The 24,232-nt window shown below is 44.4% G+C and overlaps 1 protein-coding gene and 1 long non-coding RNA gene across 6 annotated transcripts in view; one reads left to right on the top strand and one right to left on the bottom strand.

Moving 5' to 3' along the window:
- Positions 1-24,232, top strand: part of LOC130297552 (uncharacterized) — a 55,433-nt gene that overhangs the window by 6,693 nt on the left and 24,508 nt on the right. The window lies entirely within an intron of this gene.
- The window catches only part of ABCC3 (ATP binding cassette subfamily C member 3), a 46,220-nt gene that overhangs the window by 10,431 nt on the left and 11,557 nt on the right, over positions 1-24,232 (bottom strand). For 2 of the 5 annotated variants that reach the window (XR_008849578.1, XM_056550121.1), the window contains exons 2-23: positions 10,916-11,092; positions 10,528-10,653; positions 9,886-10,023; positions 9,668-9,790; positions 9,529-9,590; positions 8,722-8,850; positions 8,193-8,411; positions 7,927-8,104; positions 7,681-7,842; positions 6,740-6,832; positions 5,849-6,052; positions 5,596-5,742; positions 4,635-4,722; positions 4,416-4,482; positions 4,212-4,338; positions 3,024-3,200; positions 2,611-2,778; positions 2,098-2,281; positions 1,919-2,024; positions 1,700-1,841; positions 1,409-1,616; positions 1,019-1,329 (exon numbers count right to left, since the gene is read on the bottom strand). Coding sequence is in view for 4 of the 5 variants with exons in the window: in XM_056550121.1 (XP_056406096.1) it covers positions 1,019-1,329; positions 1,409-1,616; positions 1,700-1,841; positions 1,919-2,024; positions 2,098-2,281; positions 2,611-2,778; positions 3,024-3,200; positions 4,212-4,338; positions 4,416-4,482; positions 4,635-4,722; positions 5,596-5,742; positions 5,849-6,052; positions 6,740-6,832; positions 7,681-7,842; positions 7,927-8,104; positions 8,193-8,411; positions 8,722-8,850; positions 9,529-9,590; positions 9,668-9,790; positions 9,886-10,023; positions 10,528-10,653; positions 10,916-11,092 (3,336 nt within the window). In the remaining variant the exon portion in view is untranslated. Of the gene's footprint in view, positions 1-1,018; positions 1,330-1,408; positions 1,617-1,699; positions 1,842-1,918; positions 2,025-2,097; positions 2,282-2,610; positions 2,779-3,023; positions 3,201-4,211; positions 4,339-4,415; positions 4,483-4,634; positions 4,723-5,595; positions 5,743-5,848; positions 6,053-6,739; positions 6,833-7,680; positions 7,843-7,926; positions 8,105-8,192; positions 8,412-8,721; positions 8,851-9,528; positions 9,591-9,667; positions 9,791-9,885; positions 10,024-10,527; positions 10,654-10,915; positions 11,093-24,232 lie in introns of those variants that run through there. The other 3 variants (XM_056550122.1, XM_056550123.1, XM_056550124.1) reach the window with 3 other exon arrangements.

Below are 24,232 nucleotides of genomic sequence, written 5' to 3'. Positions count from 1 at the left end.
AGTTTCACAAATTATGCTATTAACCCCGTAACGACCTAGGAATTTAAATTAGCATTTTCATTTTTCCTCCTCTCCTTCGAGCCAGAATTTTTTTCCATCTACCGACCAATATGAGGACCTGCTTTTTGAGGGTCCAGTTTTGTAATTACGTTTTTACTGAAACATTCAATGAGGTAAACCTAGAACTGTGTTAGGGCTCAGTTATTAAAACCGTGATTGTATTTATTTATTGTTTATTTCATTTTTTTTTCTGGGATTTATTGTCACCAAAAAAACTAAATTAATTTTTTGATTCATTTTTTTTTTCTCGTTTTTTTTTGTCACCTCAGTGGGCTTGTATAAGCAATCATTTTATTGTTGTTCTATTGTCAGACAGGCTCTACTGAGACCCATGGGCCACCATGGTGATTGATTGTAGGTAGCCCCAGCTGTTTAAATGCAGCTGTCATGGGGTTGGCATACCAGAAAGTGGATGGAGATTGGGCATGGCTTTGGGGGGGATTTTGGGTACAAAAAAAAATTTGGCATATATTTCATGCACATTTTAATCCAACTAGTAGTCCAAACTGAGACAAAGTCTAAGAATCTGACAATCTGTAATGTTGTAATAGTAATAGATCAGTGATAGTAATAGATCAGCAGCGTATAAAGGCCCAGTTCACACTGTGTTTTTGGTTCCGTCTAACGTATACGTCTTTAAAAGGAAAAGAACGTATATGTTAATGGATGCTAAACAATAAATGCCGCTATATGCCCTAGGGCAGAATCCATTTCCCATTGACAAACGGTGTAAACAGAGCCTCACAACCATTGACACTGCCAGGGATTTAAAATCCACAACCTGGGTGAATATTATTGCACGGATGTTTTCGGCAGCATTCGGTGGAGAGCCTTAAAATCTCATCCTTGCCGCCGCTCCTGTAAATGCTGTGGATTTCTCGCTACATGTCGGCACTAAAATCTGCAGCAGAAAAATGTGCACCCTGGTGCTGATCGTTGCGGATGTTGCGGCACATACCTGTACAAAGAAGTAGATGAAGGCCAGGGGTATGATGACCACGGCAAACAGTGGCGTGCTAGAGACAATGACGATCATGGTGGACACGGAGGTGAAGAACGTGGCCAGGAACATGAGGATGGTGTGGGGGATGACCTCGTCGATGACATAGATGTCTTTAGAGAAACGATTGATAATGCGTCCGATGGGTGTGGTGTCATAAAATGACTGTGGCGTGTGCATCTTATTATCCAGGAGCGCCACGTGCAACTTCCGTGCCGCGCCAATCCCGGCCATTGCCAAGGTGAAGGAGGACACCATGACCAGGACACCTATTAAAGAGGAATAATGTGATACATTCTGCTACTCATTCAGAACATTTCATTCGCCCTCCCCTTTACATGGTCTCACCTTGTAGCAATCCCAGTGCGGCGTAGACTCCGACCCTGTGCTGGGTGTTCTGCTGCGTCCCGTTGATCACCGGTTCGTTGGTCCAGTCGCTCAGCCACACGTTTGCCCCGATGGCTGATGCATTTTGGCAACAGTAGAGGAAGCAAATGAACAATGACACCAAAAGTCCGACGGCCTTCATGTACTGCCAGAAAACCGCAAGCTTGACCTGAACGGGCGCAAGGTGCAGAGCGTAAGACATCAGTAATCTACCGCCGACTTGGATAAAGTATACAGGACCAGTTCACATACCCTCCCCGTTTCTGCTGTCTCCTTCTGAATGAGTTTTTCCACCTGAGGTTTTGCGGTTTCTGATATTTTTCTTTCACAAACTCTTCTGCGCACAGACATAACGTGCGGCTGCTCTGTGTCGGAGGAGAGGACGCTGATCTGTCTGGGGTGGGAAGAGTTAAATGAGTTCGGACATCTTACAGCACATATATATCCCTCCGCTCTACACCTCTTCCTCACCTAATGAACTTCTTCCGGGCCTCGTTGGCCACTGGTTCGCTATCAGCAAGGTCTGTGTGGTTGCTCAGCGTCTCCTCGGCCAGCAGCACCTCTTCCTCATCTAGGACTGGAGAGATACTGATAAAGTAAAGAAGTGGTGACGCCTGAGATGTGTGTGTGCAGGGGGGGTCCTCACTTACTCTTTAGTTCTTCCTCCTCCACGTTGTCCTCGAACGCATAGTTCCTTAAGAATTCAGCAAAAGCGCCATTCTGCTTCATCAGTTCTTGGTAGGACCCCATCTCTGAGACTTTACCGTCCACAATCACCACAATATGGTCAACCTGCGGCAGGAAACTGATCCCGTGTGTGACCAGGAGCCGTGTCTGAGGGGAACAAAGAAGTTACCGTTAGTACCGTTAGTTGTGTGAGGTTTTCAGGCAGTATCACCCAGGGCAGCCTTAGATTCACACTCCAACAGATAGTAGCACACATCAAAGGATTAGATACGGCATTTAACAGACAGTATTATACACGAAAGAATTAGAAACAGTAAACTGAGCAGACAGTATCACACATGACAGTGTCAGGCATGATAGCAGATACACAGCTCAGCAGACAGTACCATACGTACTAAGCTTAGATACACTAGATACTCCGACAATGATTCCTAGAAGTTATCAGGTCACTATATACTCTCTCTCTCCGCACTCACTTTTCCACGTAATAAGCTGTCGGGTCCGATGATGTTGTCGAAGATGTGTTTGGCCACATGAGAATCCACAGCTGAGAGTGGATCGTCCAATAGGAAAACATCCGAATTACTGTAGACGGCACGGGCAAGGCTCACCCTCTGCTTCTGTCCTCCTGACAGGTTAATACCCTACAGGGGGGGAAATCAGGTAAACGTCACCCCAATCACATGACCAGAGGTCTACAAATACCCCTTTATACTATATAGTAGAGGGAGCAGGGTGCACAGCAGCACAGAGTATTTCAGGAAAGGCTCATGAGTTACATAGTGGATGGAGCAGGGATTCTAACAGGACAAAGTTTTTAGGCGCAGAATGAAAAGGGTCTCAAACAGCAAAGAGTCTTTCGGGAAAGGTTCATTAGATATGATGTCACCTTTTCTCCGATCTCGGTCTGATCGCCCCCCGGCAGCATCTCCAGGTCAGTCAGCAGGGCGCAGGCTTCCAGAACCTTCTTGTAGTTTTTCTCATTTTCTGCTCGACCAAACAAGATATTGTCCTTCAGTGTGGAGTTCTGTATCCAGGCCTGCTGTGAAACGTACGCCACCGAGCCCTGCAACGCGTGTACACGAATCAGTGAGTACACTACATGTACCCCATATATACCCCACATGTACCCTGCATGTACTCCATATATGCCCCAAAAGTACCCCCTATATACCCCATATGTAGCCTGCATGTACTCCATATATGCCCCAAAAGTACCCCTTATATACCCACTTGTACTCCCTATATAACCTGCATGTACCGCATATATACCTTGCATGTACTGCACATGTACCTCATATATACCCTGCATACCCCAAATGTACCCTGCATGTTCTCATTATACACCCCACATGTACACTATAAACCCTGCATGTACCCCATATATACCCCACATGTACCATGCATGTTCTCCATATATACCCCACATGTACCCTATAAACCCTGCTTGTACCCCATATATATCCCACATGTACCATGCATGTTCTCCATATATATCCCACATGTACCCTATATACCCAGCCTGTACTCCTTATATACCCCGCATGTACCTCATATATACCTTACACATACACTGCATATACCCCATATTTATCCTGCATGTACCGCACATGTGCCCTATATATACACCCTGCATATGAACCTCATATAATCCATATATCACCTGCATATAGCCCATATGTACTCTACATGTACCCATTTACCCCACACATACAGTCCTGCACCCACCATACAGATAAACAATTATTTCTACTGCTGGGAAACTTGTTACATTCTTTGATGAAAACTTCTAAAAGTTTCTAATAGATTTTTGGGGAAAACTATAAAAAAAAATCCTGCAGGTTTTGGCAAAAAAAAAATTTGCAAAAATATTCACCACTTTACCTTAAATTGCAGGAAAGTCAATAGCATTGTGCAAAAATTTGGGATTTTTTTTTTTTTTTTACATCTGTTTTTTGGTGCGTGCATTGATAAATCCTCCCCCCCCCCCCCTTGTTGTTCAAAGATCTTGAGAATGTTAAATTGAAACAAAAGACATAAGGAAGTAGTACAGTTCATTGTGTGTGATAGCACCGACCCGCACAGAGACGTCTCCCTCCAACTTCTCCATCTCCCCCAGAAGAGCCGACACCAGCGACGACTTCCCGCAACCCACATGACCCACAATGGCGACCAGCGACCCAGAAGGAACCAGGAGGTTGATGCTGATGATAAAGCAGTGTTCAGACATCAGGTATCGCACAGGGTAGGCTTAGATACAGCAGATCTGCACAATTCTTACTTGGTCAGCACCGGATCACTGGATTTTGCCCAGCTGAATGTCCCGTTTTGTACAGCGATGGCGGCACCTAGAAACCGCAAGAAACAAAAAATATTTATATTACAGATAATAAGTCTTTTCTGGACATTTTTTTTCCAGATTTTCTAGATTATCAAATGCCAGATGAAAGGAATTTCCTTGAATATCCCTAACTAGGGGTTGTCCCATCCTGGCACTCACCGCTCAGTGGTGTCTCTGTGTTCACCGCCGCCGGATCCAACTCATCATTGGCCAAAAAGTTCTGGATCCTCTTGATGGAGACGCTGGCCTTGGGTACGAGAGCAATTGGGGGTTACACCAATAGATTTGGTCAGATATAACTGTAAACCAACATCCAATAATACGTATATATACCGGTAACTAAAACAGGTCAGGCGTCCGTATATCTGATAAACCAGCATTTATGAGTTCTCACTGATGCCATATTACAGGAAGTTTACTTTATGGACTATACACACAGTTAAAATCTGGATTATCACATATATTCAGTATGAATAGGAATTGATCGGGGATTATCGCATGTTACCTTGTGCAGGAATATCATACAAACTGGATGCTGGCTTATCACACATTCTAAATTACTGGATGTTGGATTATTATACAATCTGGATTACTGGATGTTGGATCATCACACATTCTGGATGATGGATTATCACACATTCTGGATGCTGGATTATCACACATTCTGGATTACTGAACGATGGATTATCACACATTCTGGATGCTGGATTATCACACATTCTGGATGCTGGATTATCACACATACTGGGTGCTGGATTATTATACATTCTGGATGCTGGATTATCACACATTCTGGATTACTGAACGATGGATTATCACACATTCTGGATGCTGGATTATCACACATACTGGGTGCTGGATTATTATACATTCTGGATGCTGGATTATCACACATTCTGGATTACTGAACGATGGATTATCACACATTCTGGATGCTGGATTATCACACATACTGGATTCTGGATGCTGGATTATTATACATTCTGGATTACTGGATGCTGGATTATCACACATTCTGGATTACTGAATGCTGGATTATCACACATTCTGTTTGCTGGATTATTAGACATTCTGGATTACTGGATGCTGGATTAAGGTCAGTAGAATTTCCTTCTCTCACCTGGGCGAGGCTGCTGATGACCTGGGGCAGCATGTTCAGTGGAAATCGCAGAATATTAAACAGGGAGAGGGACACAAAGGCCTTCTCTGCATCCAGAATGTGCTTCTCATCCACAGACACGTACACTGCGAATGTAGTCAGCGCCACCTACAAGAAAGGAGGATTGTAAGATTATCTGCAAAGGGTATGCTGGTACTTGTAGTGTTCCCACAGCTGGCGGACCCCAGGGATTCTCATCAGTTGCTGCTCTTACCAGGAATGGTGCGCTGGTCCATGCAAAAGTTGACACTGCGTGAAGGCACGCTGATTTCTTCAGGACGTTAAGCTCTTTCTTTCGGATTTCCAGAACCTTCTGTGAAAATGATGGCTCCCAGGCGTAAAGCTTCAGGACCTTTATCCCATTCAGGATCTCATTCATTAACTTAATCCTGGAATCTTTGTACTTCATCTGCTCCACCTGAAAGGACATATATTGTTATATAAGGAGGGTGCGTGGTTGACACCATTGTTCTAAAGCAAAGGCAGAGTCAACACCATTACTCTAAAGCAGAGGCGGAGTCCACACCATTACTCTAAAGCATAAGCGGAGTCAGAACCATTGTTCTAAAGTAGAGGTGGAGTTAGCACCATTGTTCTAAAGCAAAGGCGGAGTCAGCACCATTGTCCTAAAGCAGAGGCGTAATCAACACCATTACTCTAAAGCATAAGCAGAGTCAATATCATTGTTCTAAAGCAGAGGTGGAGTCACACCATTGCTCTAAAGCAGAGGCGGAGTCAACACCATTGCTCTAAAGCAGAGGTGGAGTCAATACTATTGCTCTAAAAATGGCAGAGTTAACACCATTGCTCGAAAGCTCGAGATGGAGTCAGAACCATAAAGGCAGACATGAGCAATCGATCAAGACTTCTATCTTCTGCAATCTCTGATATTCACTTTACAGGGGTCGTCCGACAATTTTCTTTCTAACCTATGGAGTTCGGAGTAGAGGGGGCTTCCCCTGATTTTGACCCTATATATTAGCCAGAGGTACCACAAGGACTAAATACTGGTGGGTCTAATCCTTACATGGGCACCCATTGAACCCCCTACACTCATTTTTGGGGATCCAGGAAGGAGAAAGCGTTGATCATTGTTGTCACTCACCTGGAAGGCTCTGGTTTTCATAGCTATAAAGGCATTGATGGGGATCAGAAGAACCATGACAGCAACTCCGGCCAACACTGAGGGTCCCAGATTCTGCAAGAGGAACAAGTGATCTGGATCAATACATCAACATTTAATGATCCCGGCCATTGAGCATGTTTTACCATACTAAAACAAAACTAGAACTCCCATTGTGCATACTGTGCAGAGTATGTGGGGAAAGAAGGACCATCAATTCCAGGCGCTGCTAGGCCAAACATCAGAATCACAGAGTTTCTTGTCAAAGATCCATGTATGGATCACTTTTATTATAATAAAATAAAATGGATGACGCGTTTCGAGGGTAACCCCCTCTTTCTCAGATCAGCATGGGTCATGCTGATCTGAGGAAGAGGGGGTTACCCTTGAAACGCGTCATCCATTTTATTTAGTTTTATTACAATAAATGTAATCCATACATGGATCTATGACAAGAAACTCTGTGACCCTGATGTTTGGCCTAGCAGCGCCTGGAATTGATGGTCCTTCTTACACTACATACTCTGCATACTACTACAGGACAGCTCCCGCTGACCCTTGAAGACCTTCCAGCTGAGTAGCAAGCCACATCATTAGACCTCAGCATTGAGGTGATATGCGCTATTTTTTCTGCTTCAAGGTGAGCAGTCACCTATAAGGGGCTTCATTTCCTGACTACTGTATAGCCACCGTACCATTGGGTAATACATGAGGCACCGTACGTGGTCTTTTTTTTCTTCACATGACCACATCGTGCATACTGAACATAGAGCACCTGGTTGAGGGCCACTTGCCCATATGCTTTGAGAGGTGCCGCACCCGGACTCTCCTCTGAGGGCAGTGCACATTTCTTCTCTTACAATCTATGGTTGTCTATGGTCTATCTAGTTGATCTTAGAATAAGTTCAATACATCAGTGTTACCTGCCAGAGAAATAAAAGTGCCAGGAAGATCTGCAGAGGGGCCGACCACAGCATGTTAAGGAAAGTGGTCAAGTCCTGAAACCTTTGAGCATCCACCGACATCAGGTTGACGACTTCTCCGACTGTAGATGAACGTTTTGCAGCATTTGTGATCACCAACGACTGTGGACGACATGAGAGGTGTATTAGGATGAGGTTGTAGACTGTATACCAGTGATATCCAACTCTCAGCATTTCTGATCTCACCTTTCTGTATATGATCCCAGTGATGGCACTTCTCAGCCGCATCCCAGTGACAAAGCAGTACTGGAAATGTTGGTGAAGGATCAGTGTTTGGGCTACAGAGGAGAGGAACATCAGAGCGGCAATAGTGAATCCCCACCATGCTGGAGCTTGTCTATCTTTGATGAAGCCAATAAGAATGCTGGAAGATAAGAGATCAGGTATTAGGAAAATGATTCAACTCCATAGACGTCCCCTGATGCAATTGGGTTTTTCGTTCCTGCTGGTACCTTAGTAACTGAGGATTCACAAAAGACAAGAGGTCCTGAAAGAGCTTGAAAACTGAACCGATTAAGAAGAATGGGCCAAACGCCTTCAGCAGAACCTTTAAGAAGGACGGCTCTTTCCTTTTTTTGTTGTTCTCGATCAGGACATCGGACTCGGTGGGCTTCTCGTCCACGTGGTTCAGCTCAATCTCTTGAGTTTTGGTGAACTTCACTTCACTCATTCTGCAATGTAATTGAATTATGCAAAATGAAGGTAATAAAAAAACCTATGTTCATCCTATTATCTTCTTCATGCTGTGTTGATCCAGTAGAAGGACATATGGACTGTGGTTGTAAGACCTAAACTATTGAACAGTACTAAATGGTGTCCTCATATATGACAGGTCTGAGGGGCTGGTGGTCAAGATGTATCCTTGATATGTGAGCCTTGTTGGCAGATAAGTGAATTGGAAACCAACATTTATACAAGAAGGTAACTGAAGACTTGGACAATGGTTGGCCCACCATCATATAGTCACATTATACAAAATACCTTATCTTGTTCTTCTCCTTTTCCCATTCCATAATCAGTTTGGATACAGCAATTTTTGAGGTGTCATCTTCATTCAAAGACCAAAGGTCCTTCTCTTCTAGAGGTCTTTTGTAGCCCAGTAAGGCCATCCTAAGCAGGTAAAAAAAAAGAGGGCAATTAACCTGTTGGGAAATTCGGTTTTATGGAGCCCTTTAATAGTTGATAAAGAGTGACTGTGCCCAATGAGAGGCAGCCGACAGCCTCACAGCTGCCAATCACTCACTGATGGGTGTAGAGACGTCTCGAGGCTGTTAATCACTAAGTGATGGGAAGTGGAAGGACTTAAGGCTGTCAATAATTCAATGATGGGTGGGGGAAGGACTTAAGGCTGTCAATAACTCAATGAGGGGCGGGGGAAGGACTTAAGACTGTCAGTCAGTCAGTGATGGGCAGTGGAAGGACCCGAGGCTGTAAACATTCCAAGGTCTTCAAAAAAAAAAACATAAAATGTGTCCCATCTACTGTGGCCCATCTAGTCTGCCCGATATCCTGACTACTATGAATAGTCCTTGTCCCTATCTTATATAAAAAAAACTCCTTCACTGTATTTTCAGCTACCACTTCTGCAGGAAGGCTATTCCATGCACCCAACACTTCAGGCAGTGGAGGAGGATCTCAAGGTTTTCAGTGTGGGGGAAGGTCTCCAGCTCATGAATACTATACAGTCAATCACTCATTGGCTTCTAGGAAACTACATCCCCTTAACCTTAGATAACTACTCTGGATCTTCTGCACACATTTAATGGCTGATAATTCCATTTTACTTACTTGTTGAACCACCAGAATGTGAGTCTTGATAGAAAACTAGCATCCAACTCGGGACAGGGATTCTGAGGAGAAGAATTTGCTCAGTGTTGGTTTCTACACATTGTAGCTAATTCTAAAGAATTAATGTCTATAGACTCACAGGGTCTGATCTAACTGGAGAGAAGAACGGCCGCGCCTCTTTGAACCAGGAGAGAATGAGCTCCACCACAAGGAATGAGAAATAAATAAAAAACGTGGTGAAGCGGAATCTGTCAGTGACGCCCTAAAATACAAAATATGGTTCATGACACCGGGATCATTCATGGCCGATAACACTGAACATTTGGGGTTAACGACAATTCCACCTCATCCTGTTACCTCTCTGACTGAAGACATGACCTTGGAGCGGAAGGGTATGATAGCGCATAGTGTTGCCAGAAACCAGAATATTATTAGCACCCCTGAAGACTGGACGCCCCTCAGTCTCTCGTACTGGATAAGTATTGTCGCTGTGATCTGCAAAAATTTTAAGAAATTATAAAGGACCATCTAAAATGTATGGTGGCCCCCAACATTCCCTTAACAGCAGATGTTGAAAAATAGGACCAAGTATGTTGGGTTTCTGTTTGTTCTCAGGAAGATAAGTAACCATCAGGAGAATCTAACAGGGTCTTTCTCTCTTTTTGAGAACACTCGACCATGTTGAGCATGCATGTGTATGGTGAAGGATCCTACATCCTACTTAGCTTGAAGAGTTCTAAATATATGTGTGACCATTGATGTGGTTGGTGGCCTGTGTCATTACACCAATATAGAACCTGATCACTCTTTTGTTTAGAGCATTTGTTGGACGCCATCACAGAACCCAGATGGAAACTATTACCAGTGAATGGGCTCATGAGGCATCATTGGTTTTCATCATGTGATGGATTCGGTACTGCCATTATGATTTCTGTTATACCCGTTTACTCAGCCTAACTCAACCAATAAATCCGTAACATAATGATAAGCAATACATACCATTGTTATTCCGACTATAAGTGGGGTGACAAAGTAGACCGGGGGAGGGGGGTCATTCTGTACAAGAGTATGGAAAGAATAGAACAGGTCCGCCCAACACACGCACCAGAGCAGCACCCCGAATAGCTGCAAAACATAAGCCATGTGTTAAACAACATTATATACTAATATCATAGATCACCTGTACATCATATACATCACATTTCATATTGCATCCCCCTGGATTATAAAGTGGATTGTCTAGACTGGATACAACTGTAACAGATCCTCAGTTGTGAGAAGTATTATGTCTAAATGTGTTGTAAGCAGCAATTGTCAGCCATAATGGTGATGTCTATGGTAGTGGCGGCATTCATGTCTTGTGCATGTACAGAGGAACAATCCTTACCGTTTTGGCTTTGCTCAGCATAGACAGCACAATATATCCCTTCCTGTTATACTTTAAATAAATAATATAAAATGGCAGTATGGCCCAGAGGTAGATGCAAGGGATCCAAGCGACGACCGTGTACTGGAAGCATGGCGTCAGGTCCGGGTTGTCTGTATGCAGCGTCAAGTTGGAATCCTAAAATTAAATGACAAAATATGATTAATAATAATAATAGCATTAAACCTGCTTGTTGACAGGCTCAATGTACATAGGTAACATGAAGAATAAGGGCATGCATGTTGGATTTTATATTTCATAGCTATGTATACAGGAATATATTACTATGTATGGGATTCAAGTTAATACTTTCCTCCCCAATCCCCCACAATGAGCAATTCTGCACATGTTAGAAATCAGGTAATTCTCGTGTCTCTGGACGGATACCATATCCTCGCAGCTGGGAATCTCACGTTACCAGCGTCTGCCCTCATTAAAGGGAATAAAGTGTTCTGAGCCAAGGGCTGATGAATGACTGGATTGTTATATAATATAAAGCAGACCAGCGCGCCATTAATCTTAGGCCCACTGCAACACTAAAAGCATTTTTTTCCAACGTAAATGGACCATAACTTTTGTAGTTCTAATATGTAAGTGTACCAGCCTGGGTGTTCAGAGGTAAATGATGCCTGCTGGCATAGAAGATCTGTCTTCCTCTGTTATGGAGCATTCACTAAATGTTACATAGATTGGTGCAGCCAATATTCCCCCCTCCCCATCTCATTGACTATTCATTGATTGTTACATATATTGGTGAAGCTCATAGATTGGTTAAGCTCATCAAGGAAACTGTACAGAGACAGGAACCGATGGCGCCATGTGGCCACCAGCTGCTTGGAATTGCAGACTCATGGAACTCCCCTCTGGTTTCTACAACTATATTCACAGTCCCAGGTTCATTACAGGGAATTGACTTTCAATTATCAACTAGCAGTTGACATCATGTTAGTAGAGTGTGGGGCCTCATGGTAATGTACAAGTTGGCACCTGCTAAATTGGTGATTCATTGGATTATTTTCTGTATTTTATCCTCCCGCTAAGAAGTAAAATAATATACTCTGCTAAATCTTCAGTTCTGGAAATCCTTGGCATTTTCTTGGTGGAGGGCTTGGCACAAGTCTCTGGGGAGGATGTTATTTAAGATGGGGTACATGACTAGATAAGCCAAATCCCAGAAGAGGCGCTTGAGCTATAAAGATTAGAGACCATCTAAATAGAGCAGATAAAGCACTCAACACAGAACCATAAATGTGGGCATATACATTAGTTAGAAGTAAGTTGATGGTTGAATTATTATTAAATGAATGATCGTCTAATGGACAATTGTTTTGATATTGTCCATTTGATATTGACCATTACAGACCTTCACTCTGGCCATACATGATCAATGACCATGGGGGCAATAGACGATTTTTCTGAAAACATTCTTTCAAAGATTATTTATGGACCAAAAGTCTTTTCTGAATAAAATATCTTGTTTAAAAATTCCAGACATAGCCAACTTCTTACCTAGATAAGCCAATTTCTAGAGGTACTTGAAACATTTGGAAACCATCTGAAAAGAGCAGCTAAGAGAACTTAAAAGTTGGCCATATACTTTAGAAAGGTTGATGGCTGAACCATCATTGAATGAAGGATCGTCTAATGGACAATTATTTTGCAGACAAAGTTGTACCAATTTTACTGGATGTTCACCATTACAGACCTTCACACCATCTATGATTAAAGACCCCGGGATAAAGATGCTCATGTTTATATAAAGGCACAAGATGGTTTCGTTCATGGGTAGGGGAAGTTATGGGCCATACACAACAAGCCTCAGATGTCCCCCCCCCCCCAAACATGTCCCTAATGTCTAATCTAGGACATACAATGGGCATCATTATCATCGAGGTTCCTTATTGTGTCTATCACTTGTGTCCTTTTATTAAAAAAACATTTTCAAATAAAATGCAAAAAAAAAAGAAGAAATTGCGGAAGCCCTCAGAAGGAGAGATGTCACTATCTCTCAATGCAAATGACAGCTTATTATAGGGCGGAAGAGAAGTGTGCCTCCGAGTTTTATGACTACCGTGCGCCATACTTCATCATTTAGTGATTTCTCTGAAGTGGGCACATCATAAGGCCATTGCAAATATTTTGGCTCCCTTAAAACTAAAGCGGATTTTGGTACTCTGCAAATATTGTGTCTGTGGGTAAATTCTCCTTCAGTGTACATAACGTGACTATGTCCTCCCACAGATATCACATTTTCAGAGCAGTTCGTTCTCTTTCTATTCGCTGTCTTTTCTGTGTTCTGAGTACAATCATTTACAAACAATTAGACTGAGCCGCTTTCATAATATCTAACAATAACCTGGCAGGAGGCCTAGTACATGAGACACATTGTGTTATAAAATATCCAAATGAGCTCAGAGATGTGTGGCAGAAAGCCCAAAAGAAACAATATAGGTGTATAACGTAAAAATGGTGACTGATGATTATAATGTAATAATCAGCTGCAAACTAAGGGCTCAAGGCTGAGCCCATGGCTGTGCCTTAAGATACCGCAGAGGCCTAGCAGGGGCTGAGACATAAGGTTCTTCTGAAGATGTGATATAGCAAAAGACACTACTACATAGTGTTACTACTGTTACTGTAAAGAATCCTTCACAAATGCATATCTTTAATGCTCTAACTGCAGTGATGTATATACAATATCTTGTTCTTTTACTGTGAGCATTAAGAATGAATTTTGTTTATGTATGACTGATACTTGTATTCTACTTTACTTGTCACTTCTCTTACTGTAAAGAATTTATTACACATAATATGTACCTTAACTATTAACTGCTGCTTTTTGAAGGAATCAAAAGAATCCGAATACATCTTCACCGCTATTACTATGAATAGTCCACATTCCTTGTCTTTTTAGCTCTTACTGCAGGAGAAGCCTTTATCCAGAAAAAAACCTCTATTTCTCTGCTTTCTTTGCAAACAACTGAATAATTCTACCAGATCTTTTCCACTATGAATACTCTTCATTACATACAGCTCTTAGTGTAAAGAATTATCATTTCTTAGTTATGGAATGGCTATACTTCTAATCCTTCTAGGTCTTTGTGACTGTTTCTATGACTAGTCCACACTACATACTACTTTTACTGCAAAAAGAAATCCTTTATCCATACTTGAACGCCATTGCTTTCTTGCATTGCTTTTAACAGTCCTCTTACTGTTAAAACAATTCATTACACATCACTCTTGCTGTAAAGAATCAAAATTTAGCTGGTTCTATAATTTCCTCTTTAAAACATACAATTTTTTTTACTGTAAATAGTTCATTCCCCATAATATGCACGTTACGTTTTATTGCTATTTGAAAGAATGAAAAGAATCCTACTAAATCTCTTCCACTGTTAATAGGAATAGTCCTCATTACATACTGCACTTACTGTAAAGAATCCTTTATCCATACAGTTGGTTCTACAAATAATCCAAAATATCCTACATCTTTACTAATGCTACTGTGGATAATCCCTATTTCTTTTCCATGCTCTTATTATACAGACTTCAAAGGCAAACTAACTAGTGATCCCCTGAAGTGACCAATGTAGTTATTCGGAGAAAAGAACATGTGAGGAAACATGTGGTTTGAGCATCTGATAGGCTCCACCACAACTCTAGGTCACCTTCCTCCTTCTGTGTCACCATCAGTGCTGATATAATAAGTCACATGGGAACACTCCTCTGTTACCCCTTTTCAACCCATGTCCACCCCCCCTCCCGTTACCCATGTCCACCGCCCCCGTCACCCATGTCCCCCCTTTCAACCATGTCCACCCCCCTTCACCCATGTCCACCCTCCTGTCAACCATGTCCACCCCCAGTCTACCCTGTCACCCACGTCCACCCCCTTATTCACCCCTCTGTCACTCCTACGCCCCTGTCACCCATGTACACTCTTCTACACCCATCTATCACCCATGTACACACCTCTGTCACCCCCTACGCCCCTCTGTCATCCCTGTACACTCTTCTACACCCCTCTTTCACCCATGTACACCCTTCTGTCACCCATGTACACTCCTCTACACCCCTCTGCCACCCATGTACACTCTTCTACACCCATCTGTCACCCATGTACATTCCTCTACACCCCCCTGTCACCCATGGACATTCCTCTACACCCCCCTGTCACCCATGTACACTTCTCTACAGCCCTTTGTCACCTATCTACACTTCTCTACACCCCTCTGGCACCTATGTACACTCCCCTACACCCCTCTGCCACCCATGTACACTCCTCTACACCCCTCTGCCACCCATGTACATTCCTCTACACCCATCTGTCACCCATGTACATTCCTCTACACCCCCCTGTCACCCATGGACATTCCTCTACACCCCTCTGTCACCCATGTACATTCCTCTACACCCCCCTGTCACCCATGGACATTCCTCTACACCCCCCTGTCACCCATGGACATTCCTCTACACCCCCCTGTCACCCATGTACACTTCTCTACAGCCCTTTGTCACCTATCTACACTTCTCTACACCCCTCTGCCACCTATCTACACTTCTCTACACCCCTCTGCCACCCATGTACACTCCCCTACACCCCTCTGCCACCCATGTACACTCCTCTACACCCCTCTGCCACCCATGTACACTCTTTTATAACCCCTCTGTCACCCATCTACACCCCTCTGACACCCATGTCCCCCCCCTCTTCCACCCATGTACACCCCTCTGTACTCCTGTCGCCCATGTACATTCCTGTCACTCATGTACACTCCTGTCCACCCCCAACACCCCTCTGTCACCAATGTACACCCCTCTATCACCCCCTTTGCCCCCTTGTCAACCCTTTACACTCCTCTACACCCCTCTGCTACCCATGTACGCTCTTCTACACCTCTCTGTCACCCATGTACACTCCTCTACACCACTCTGCCACCCATTTAGACTCCTCTAAACCCCTCTGCCACCCATGTACACTCCTCTACACCCTCTGCCACACATGTAGACTCCTCTACACCCCTTTGCCACCCATGTACACTCCTCTACACCCCTCTGCCACACATGTAGACTCCTCTACACCCCCCTGCCACCCATAGACTCCTCTACACCCCTCTGCCACCCATGTACACTCCTCTACACCCTCTGCCACACATGTAGACTCCTCTACACCCCTTGGCCACCCATGTACACTCCTCTACACCCCTCTGCCACGCATGTAGACTCCTCTACACTCCCCTGCCACCCATAGACTCCTCTACACCCCTCTGCCACCCATGTACACCCTTCTGTCACCCATGTAAAAAAAAATGCGGAGCCGAATATGTTTGTTTTTCAGGTTTAACGGTGAAAAATTGTGGCTTGGAAGAAATTGTCATGATGGCCGGGCCAGATGGGGAAGAAAAGGGAACGATACTGATTAGAGAAGACATCATTTGTGAGTTGCAGAACTGTAATCTACATACCCACAGATAAAATAGATAGTGTGAATTTTGTGCATTGCGGCGCATTTGCCTTTTTTTTTTTGCTCGGCTACTCCTCGGTAGGGGTGCCCCGAGCCGAAAAATTTTGTGAGACACTGACCTAGAGGAAGGTCTAGAAGAGTTGTCACCATATTGCTCACACAGTTTGAGCACAATTGGAGCTCTTTGGAGGTATATACTGTATATAGGCTTGTTACAAAGTCCTGCCATGATGTGTATTCAGTGATAGCAGGTGTCTGATAACCGTGGTAGATGAAGACAAAGAGCTATTATATAATATATTACAAGGGTGTAAAGTAAACACGTGTAAAGCCAGAGCTCACAGAGTGGCAGTTGTGGGAGGCTTGAGCAGGTGGGCCCCAATCCTATCCATATGCAAAACATAAAGTGATTGGGGTCTCCAAACCTGAGTCCTTTAAGGCTCTTTAAATGGACAAACAGATTTACAGGATTGTCAGCTATAGATGGCACTAGACAGCAGATTTTCTCCATTCTGGAGAGTTTATACTTTTTCCCAGGGAGCATGGCCCTTAAGACTTCCTATCACCTTAATGGGTATAGTGTGAATCAGCACCTTATAGATTACCACATGCTCCAGAGGAATGTGACCTGTTTAACATTCAACAGTCATCTGGTTATTTACTGTGCCAAATCTTATCAATATGACAAATATATAAATCACTAGACCATGTAGATGTATTGTACTTAGGGTGGCCAGAGTTCAACGTCCTAACAGCCACTCATTCATGTGTCACTCACAGATTTACGGCAATTGGTTGTATTGGGCTGGTCCCATCCAAGAACGTGAACTAATAAAATGCAAACTTGGTAAATGGCCATATATTGACAAATGGGCCAACATCGGCCTGGTCTGAGGAGGAACCACCAGAGGATCCAGTAGAATGAGAAGCCATGACAAGAATTTCATGGACCTCTAGAACTGGGCCACATCCGGTCATGTTTGACCATCAACTAAATTGACTTATTGCTTCCAGAACGTTCTGCTGACAGCAAAATGGCCAATACCAGCCCATCTGATCTTCCCATCAACAACTTTCGAAGAACAACAATTTTGAGAAAACCCCCAAAATCTTTTATAATTACAACCTTTTACACCCATCGTGACCAAAAATAAATAAAATCTCGCAAAACTCCAGAAAGTCTATCAAATATTTGTGGACGATTTTTAATTTCTTTTCACATTCACCTCGATTTATAAAAAGCATCTACTGCCAGTTGAGCGTTTGACGTCTTCCAGCGCTGCTCGCATTGTACGATTCTTTCGGCTCGGAATGCTGTTGCTGTAGAAACTGTCCATGGTGTTAATATTTAATTCTGATGAATGTTTTGTTACAATGAGGCAATGCTGCTTTGGGGGTGACATTAGGTTTTGGTCGGTGACGTCAGCCGTGCACTAATATATGGACATATATGTTTCGTTCTGCAGGAATGTAACAAATCATGAGGGAAATTGCTAGCAGGTTTCCTGTCTGGACTCCATCTGCTCAGATGTTTTTGGTTTAGCACCTGGTCACCGGATGCCAGCTATGGTTATTCAGGAGAGGGCCTGCCAGGTGGGTGTAAGGTGGTGACAGGAGGGATTGCTGTTGGAGTCAGACCATCTGTAAAGTTATAGGATTTAATCATTATACATCTGATTTTGGCCTCACTACAATGAGAATGTATAATCCTCTCATCTATTTATTATTGTGGTAGCCCTCATAACTAACCCCTGCTGGTCAGTAAACGGTATCGGTCCCACTCTGCAGACATGTTTTCTATGGATCGCTGCCAGCTATGAGGTTGTTTTGGCTGCAGGTTTTATAGTCACTGGTCTGTTTTACTTTGTTATTCCTGAGGAGATCTCCACTTGGTTGGACTTGACCGCACACATCACATCCTCCTCCTGACTTCTCTTCTAAGTATCTGAAGTTTGGTTCAGTAGGTTCTTGGCACCAGTTGAAGAATGTGGTGCCAAATGATTTACTGTGACATTTACAACGCATGTTCTGGAGATCACGCGATATGATTCTGTACAGTGGGAGTAAGATTTAGTAATACACCAGCCGATCACTGGCCAGGACCCACCAGGAGGCTCTTCTGATCTCTGTTAGCAGCATATGGAATGACACAGTCCCTCTCAACTCCACATAATTCATGTTTTTTAGTGGGTTTTGTCCTTTATTCTTCGAGACTAAAGGAAGTTTGTTTTTAGGATTTAGTAGAGTGTCCCTTTAAGAGGTGTTTGACAAGAACCTGATGTGACACCATTTAAAGTGAGAAGCCGTGGTGTCATTACCCAGGTCCGTACTTCACAGCCACGCTCTATGGAGACTTTATAATCCCATTACCAGCTTATTTTCCACCCACGGCGGACTAAATGTCACCAGCAGGTAAAGAGCGCTGGCGTCTGTGAATAGAGGAGGTGGGCGGAATAGGCTGCATGTAAAGGCCCTCAAAGCTTTCTCCAGCTGCCAGGATCAAACAGAAGGCAAATTCTGCAACCGAGAAAAATATTATTGCTGTCAGAGCACAAATCCTCTATATACACAGGATGGCGCTGTGCCGGGATCGGGGAGTAAATAGATATACCACATGGATCCCTCCCCCAAGAGTGAAACATCTGCCATTTAACATTCTTCATATATGGGCCCCAATACACTGCACCCCATATAGACTCCTGTAAATAGAAATGGAGCAATGAAAGAAGCCTGCCCTGATGGGTGATGTTTTCCATCTTGTGGTTACTTACCTGGGGAAGAAATGACACCAGGTGCATTATGGGAAAAAGACAAACCGGCGGGGGCAGTGTGAGGCAATATTCTGCTGGAGACCTTGTGTCCTACCATCATTTGGAGGTTACTGTGACACGTACCACCTACCTGACCATTGTACAGACCTAGTCCCCCTTCATGGAGACTGGACCCCCTAATGGCAGTTACCTCTTTGAGCAGCATAATTGCCCCCCAGCCACACTGCAGACATTGTTCAGAAATTAGGAATATGATAAAGATCAGTGTGGTGACTCGGCCTCCAGATTCCCCAGATCTCATCCAGTTGATCATCTGTGGGGTCTGCTGGAGAAAAAAGTCCCCTCCATAGAGGCTGCACCTCAAAACCAACAGGATCTGAAAACAAATCCATATCTTGGGTCAGGCACAAGGGGCTGACATAATATGGGGGGATCCCCAGCTTACAGTAGTACATGTTCCATAGAGGGATCTTCCATGGAGATTGGCGGCCTCAGCTTAGAGCCACCAAAGTGAACGTCACCCTACAACAAGTCAACAAAATTTTAACTCTCTTATATTCTCTCTACATATATTTTGTTGAGGAATCATATATAGGACCTTACACCTCTGATATCCTCAGTGTGAATACACCTTCCAGGAGGAGCCCGGAGCACACCCTTGTCATAATAAACGCCTCGCCCTGGAAAGTTCAGTAAATGGCAGGCGGGGTATCACCGGGACAAAATAATTATCATTTATAGTAGAGGCCAGAGAAGGCCGGGGAATGGGAGGGAGGTGAGAAGTTTTTATAAAGTATTCAGAGGCTACAGGAAGGAGGAAAGACGACAAAGTTAATAATAAATTGCATGTAGTGTTGGGCTCCTGGGCTTCTATCCAGGATCAGACGTCTTGTACTATGGGAACCTATGGGTTTCTGAATCACCAAGTCAGGTCATGATAGCATCTCTTACCCCCTGCTATAGATAACCTATGGTCTACCACAGCCCATCCCCCAGCTTCTTTTGCAGGACAATACTCAGAGATCGAGACCAACTAAACCAATGTCTTATATCTCCTAAAACATCTCGGATCAGCTTAAAAAACATAAGATACCACAAAACTCCTCACATTGTCCTGAGCCGAGGTTGTACATGGAGGATAACTTGGGGTCATCCAGATACACCACAAAGCAGGGTCCCCAGCAGCACAGAGTATTTCAGGAAAGGAGTGTGCTGATCATGTGGAGGTCACAGGGTGAGAGTTATATAGTGGAGTAGCAGGGTCCACAGCAGTACAGAGTATTTCAGGAGAGGAGTGTGCTGATCATTTGGAGGTCACAGGGTGAGAATTATATAGTGGAGGAGCAGGGTCCACAGCAGTACAGAGTATTTCAGGAGAGGAGTGTACTGATCATGTGGAGATCACAGGGTTAGAGTTATATAGTGGAGGAGCAGGGTCCACAGCAGTACAGAGTATTTCAGGAAAGGAGTGTGCTGATCATGTGGAGGTCACAGGGTGAGAGTTATATAGTGGAGTAGCAGGGTCCACAGCAGTACAGAGTATTTCAGGAGAGGAGTGTGCTGATCATGTGGAGGTCACAGGGTGAGAGTTATATAGTGGAGGAGCAGGGTCCACAGCAGTACAGAGTATTTCAGGAGAGGAGTTTGCTAATAATGTGGAGATCACAGGGTTAGAGTTATATAGTGGAGGAGCAGGGTCCACAGCAGTACAGAGTATTTCAGGAGAGGAGTGTACTGATCATGTGGGGGTCACAGGGTGAGAGTTATATAGTGGAGGAGCAGGTTACACAGCAGTACAGAGTATTTCAGGAGAGGAGTGTACTGATCATGTGGAGGTCACAGGGTGAGAGTTATATAGTGGAGGAGCAGGGTCCACAGCAGTACAGAGTATTTCAGGAGGGGAGCGTGCTGATCTTTAAGAACATTATGTAATATTTTAGTGGATGGTTTATGTGTTTTACAGTTTTTTTTCAGGTCATCTTGTGGGTGGTTGAGGAGACTTCACTTTGTGTAGCTGTGCGGTTTGGATTTGATCACATGACTGCGCTGCTGTATACACTACTCCCCTGTATATCGCCGCTTCCAAAACATGTTTATACCCGAGAACAACAAACACAGATGTGAATAGAGCTGCAGTCAGACTGCAGACACCGAAGACTTACTGAGTTTTAGTACCAGGATGTGTGGGGCTCAGCCCGGATATCTAAGCCTACCATGTTGTCACGATGCCGGCTGGCAGGAGGTGGATCCTCTGTGCCAGAGAGGGATTGGCGTGGACCGTGCTAGTGGACCGGTTCTAAGTCACTACTGGTTTTCACCAGAGCCCGCCGCAAAGCGGGATGGTCTTGCTGCGGCGGTAGTGACCAGGTCGTATCCACTAGCAACGGCTCAACCTCTCTGACTGCTGAAGATAGGCGCGGTACAAGGGAGTAGACAGAAGCAAGGTCGGACGTAGCAGAAGGTCGGGGCAGGCAGCAAGGATCGTAGTCAGGGGCAACGGCAAGAGGTCTGGAACACAGGCTAGGAACTCACAAGGAACGCTTTCACTGGCACAATGGCAACAAGATCCGGCGAGGGAGTGCAGGGGAAGTGAGGTATACATAGGGAGTGCACAGGTGAACACACTGATTAGAACCACTGCGCCAATCAGCGGTGCAGTGGCCCTTTAAATCGCAGAGACCCGGCGCGCGCGCGCCCTAGGGAGCGGGGCCGCGCGCGCCGGGACAGGACCGACGGAGAGCGAGTCAGGTACGGGAGCCGGGGTGCGCATCGCGAGCGGGCGCCACCCGCATCGCGAATCGCATCCCGGCTGGAGGCGGAATCGCAGCGCACCCGGTCAGTGGATCTGACCGGGGCGCTGCGGGAGCGAGAGTGTAGCGAGCGCTCCGGGGAGGAGCGGGGACCCGGAGCGCTCGGCGTAACACATGTGTGATACTGTCTGCTGCATCTAAGCCCTTTACACCCTGTTCCAAATTATTATGCAAATTCTACTTAAGTGTCACAAAGATGAAACTTTTTGTTTTTCAGTGTAACTCATGGTCGGCGTTGTGTCTCAGGGCTCTTTTGATCAGGTGAGCCCAATTTAAGGAAAAACTACTAAAGGTGGGTGTTCCACATTTTTAAGCAGACACCATTTTCAAGCAATATGGGGAAGAAAAAGGATCTCTCTGCGGCCGAAAAGAGTGAAATAGTTCAATGCCTTGGAAGAGGTATGTAAACTTTAGATATTTCACGAAAACTTAAGCGTAATCATCGCACCATTAAGAAATTTATGGTTGATTCAGAGCACAGACGGGTTTGTGCAGATAAAGACACATTGAGGAAGATTTCTGCCAGATCCATGCATCGGATCAAGAGAGCAGCTGCTAAAATACCATTATATGGCAGCAAACAGATATTTGAAGCTGCTGGTGCCTCTGGAGTCCCACGGGCATTAAGGTATAGAGTGCTCCAGAGTCTTACAACTGTGCATAAACCTTCTATTCGGCCACCTCTAAACATTGATCACAAGCAGAAACGGCTACATTGGGCAGAAAAATACATGAAGACTAATTTTCAAACAGTCTTGTTCACTGATGAGTGCCGTGCAACCCTGGATGGTCCAGATGGAGGGAGTAGTGGATGGTTGGTGGACGGCCACCCTGTTCCAACAAGGCTGCAACATCAGCAAGGCGGTGGTGGAGTCATGTTTTGGGCCGGAATCATGGGAAGAGAGCTGGTCTGCCCCTTTAGGGTCCCCGAAGGTGTAAAGATGACCTCTGCACAGTATGTGGCGTTTCTGACTGACCACTTTATTCCCTGGTACAGAAGGAAGAACTATGCTTTCCGTAATAAAATCATCTTCATGCATGACAATGCACCATCTCATGCTGCAAAGAATACCTGTACATCAATGGCTGCTATGGGGTTAAAAGGAGAGAAAGTCATGGTGTGGCCTCCATCCTACCCCGACGTCAATTTTATTGAGAACCTTTGGAGCATCCTCAAGCAAAAGATCTATGAGGGTCGGAGGCAGTTTACATCCAAACAGCAGCTCTGGGAGATTATTCTGACATCTTGCAAACAAATTCAAGCAGAAACTGTCCAAAAACTCACAAGTTCAACGGATGCAAGACTTGTTTAGCTGCTATAATATCAGGGGTCCTATGTTAAAATGTAACATAACCTGTTAAAATAGTTAAAATGTTGTTAAGTTTGATTGAAATAACTTTTGATTTCAGTAAATGCTGCAAACACAAAAAATGACAATTTTCAGTTCTTTACAACCTATAAAGTGTTTTGAAACTTACTGTGCGTAATAATTTAGAACAGTGCATTGTACGTTTTTTATGTCTAAAAAAAATCCTGTTATCATTAGGAGGTTTATTCAACAATTGAATTGTTCTCTTAATAGATGATAACAGGATAATTATGCTGACTGTTATTTACATCAATTATTCAGGTAAATGAGAAAAATATCATTTGCATAATAATTTGGAACAGGGTGTATGTGTGATGCTGACTGCTGTATTTAATCCCATCATATGTAATACTGTTCTTAGTAATAAAGCCTCTTATGTGTGATACCGTCAGCTGTATCTAATCCATCATGTGTGATACATTTCTGTATTTAAGTTATATGTGATACTGTCGGGGCAGCCTGTTTAAAGGGGTTCTCCGGTGCTTACACATCTTTTCCCCTGTCCAAAGGATAGGGAGGGGATAAGATGCCTGATTGCGGGAGTCCCGCCGCTGGGGACCCCTGGGATCTTGCACCCGGCACCTCGTTTGTAATCAGTCCCCGGAGCATGTTCGCTCCGGGTCTGATGACAGGCGACCACCGAGCCGGCGGCGTGTGACGTCACGCTCCGCCCCTCAATGCAAGCGTACGAGAGGGGGCGTGACAGCTATCACGCCCCCTCCCGTAGGCTTGCATTGAGGGGCGGAGCGTGACATCACACGGGGGCAGAGGCATGAAATCACACGCCGCTGGCCCGGTGGTCGCCTGTAATCAGACCCGGAGCGAACACGCTCCGGGGACTGATTACAAACGGGGTACCG

This window comes from Hyla sarda, chromosome 13, assembly GCF_029499605.1.
Source record: "Hyla sarda isolate aHylSar1 chromosome 13, aHylSar1.hap1, whole genome shotgun sequence".
Lineage (NCBI taxonomy): Eukaryota > Metazoa > Chordata > Amphibia > Anura > Hylidae > Hyla > Hyla sarda.
This window is presented reverse-complemented; position numbering and strand designations above follow the sequence as displayed.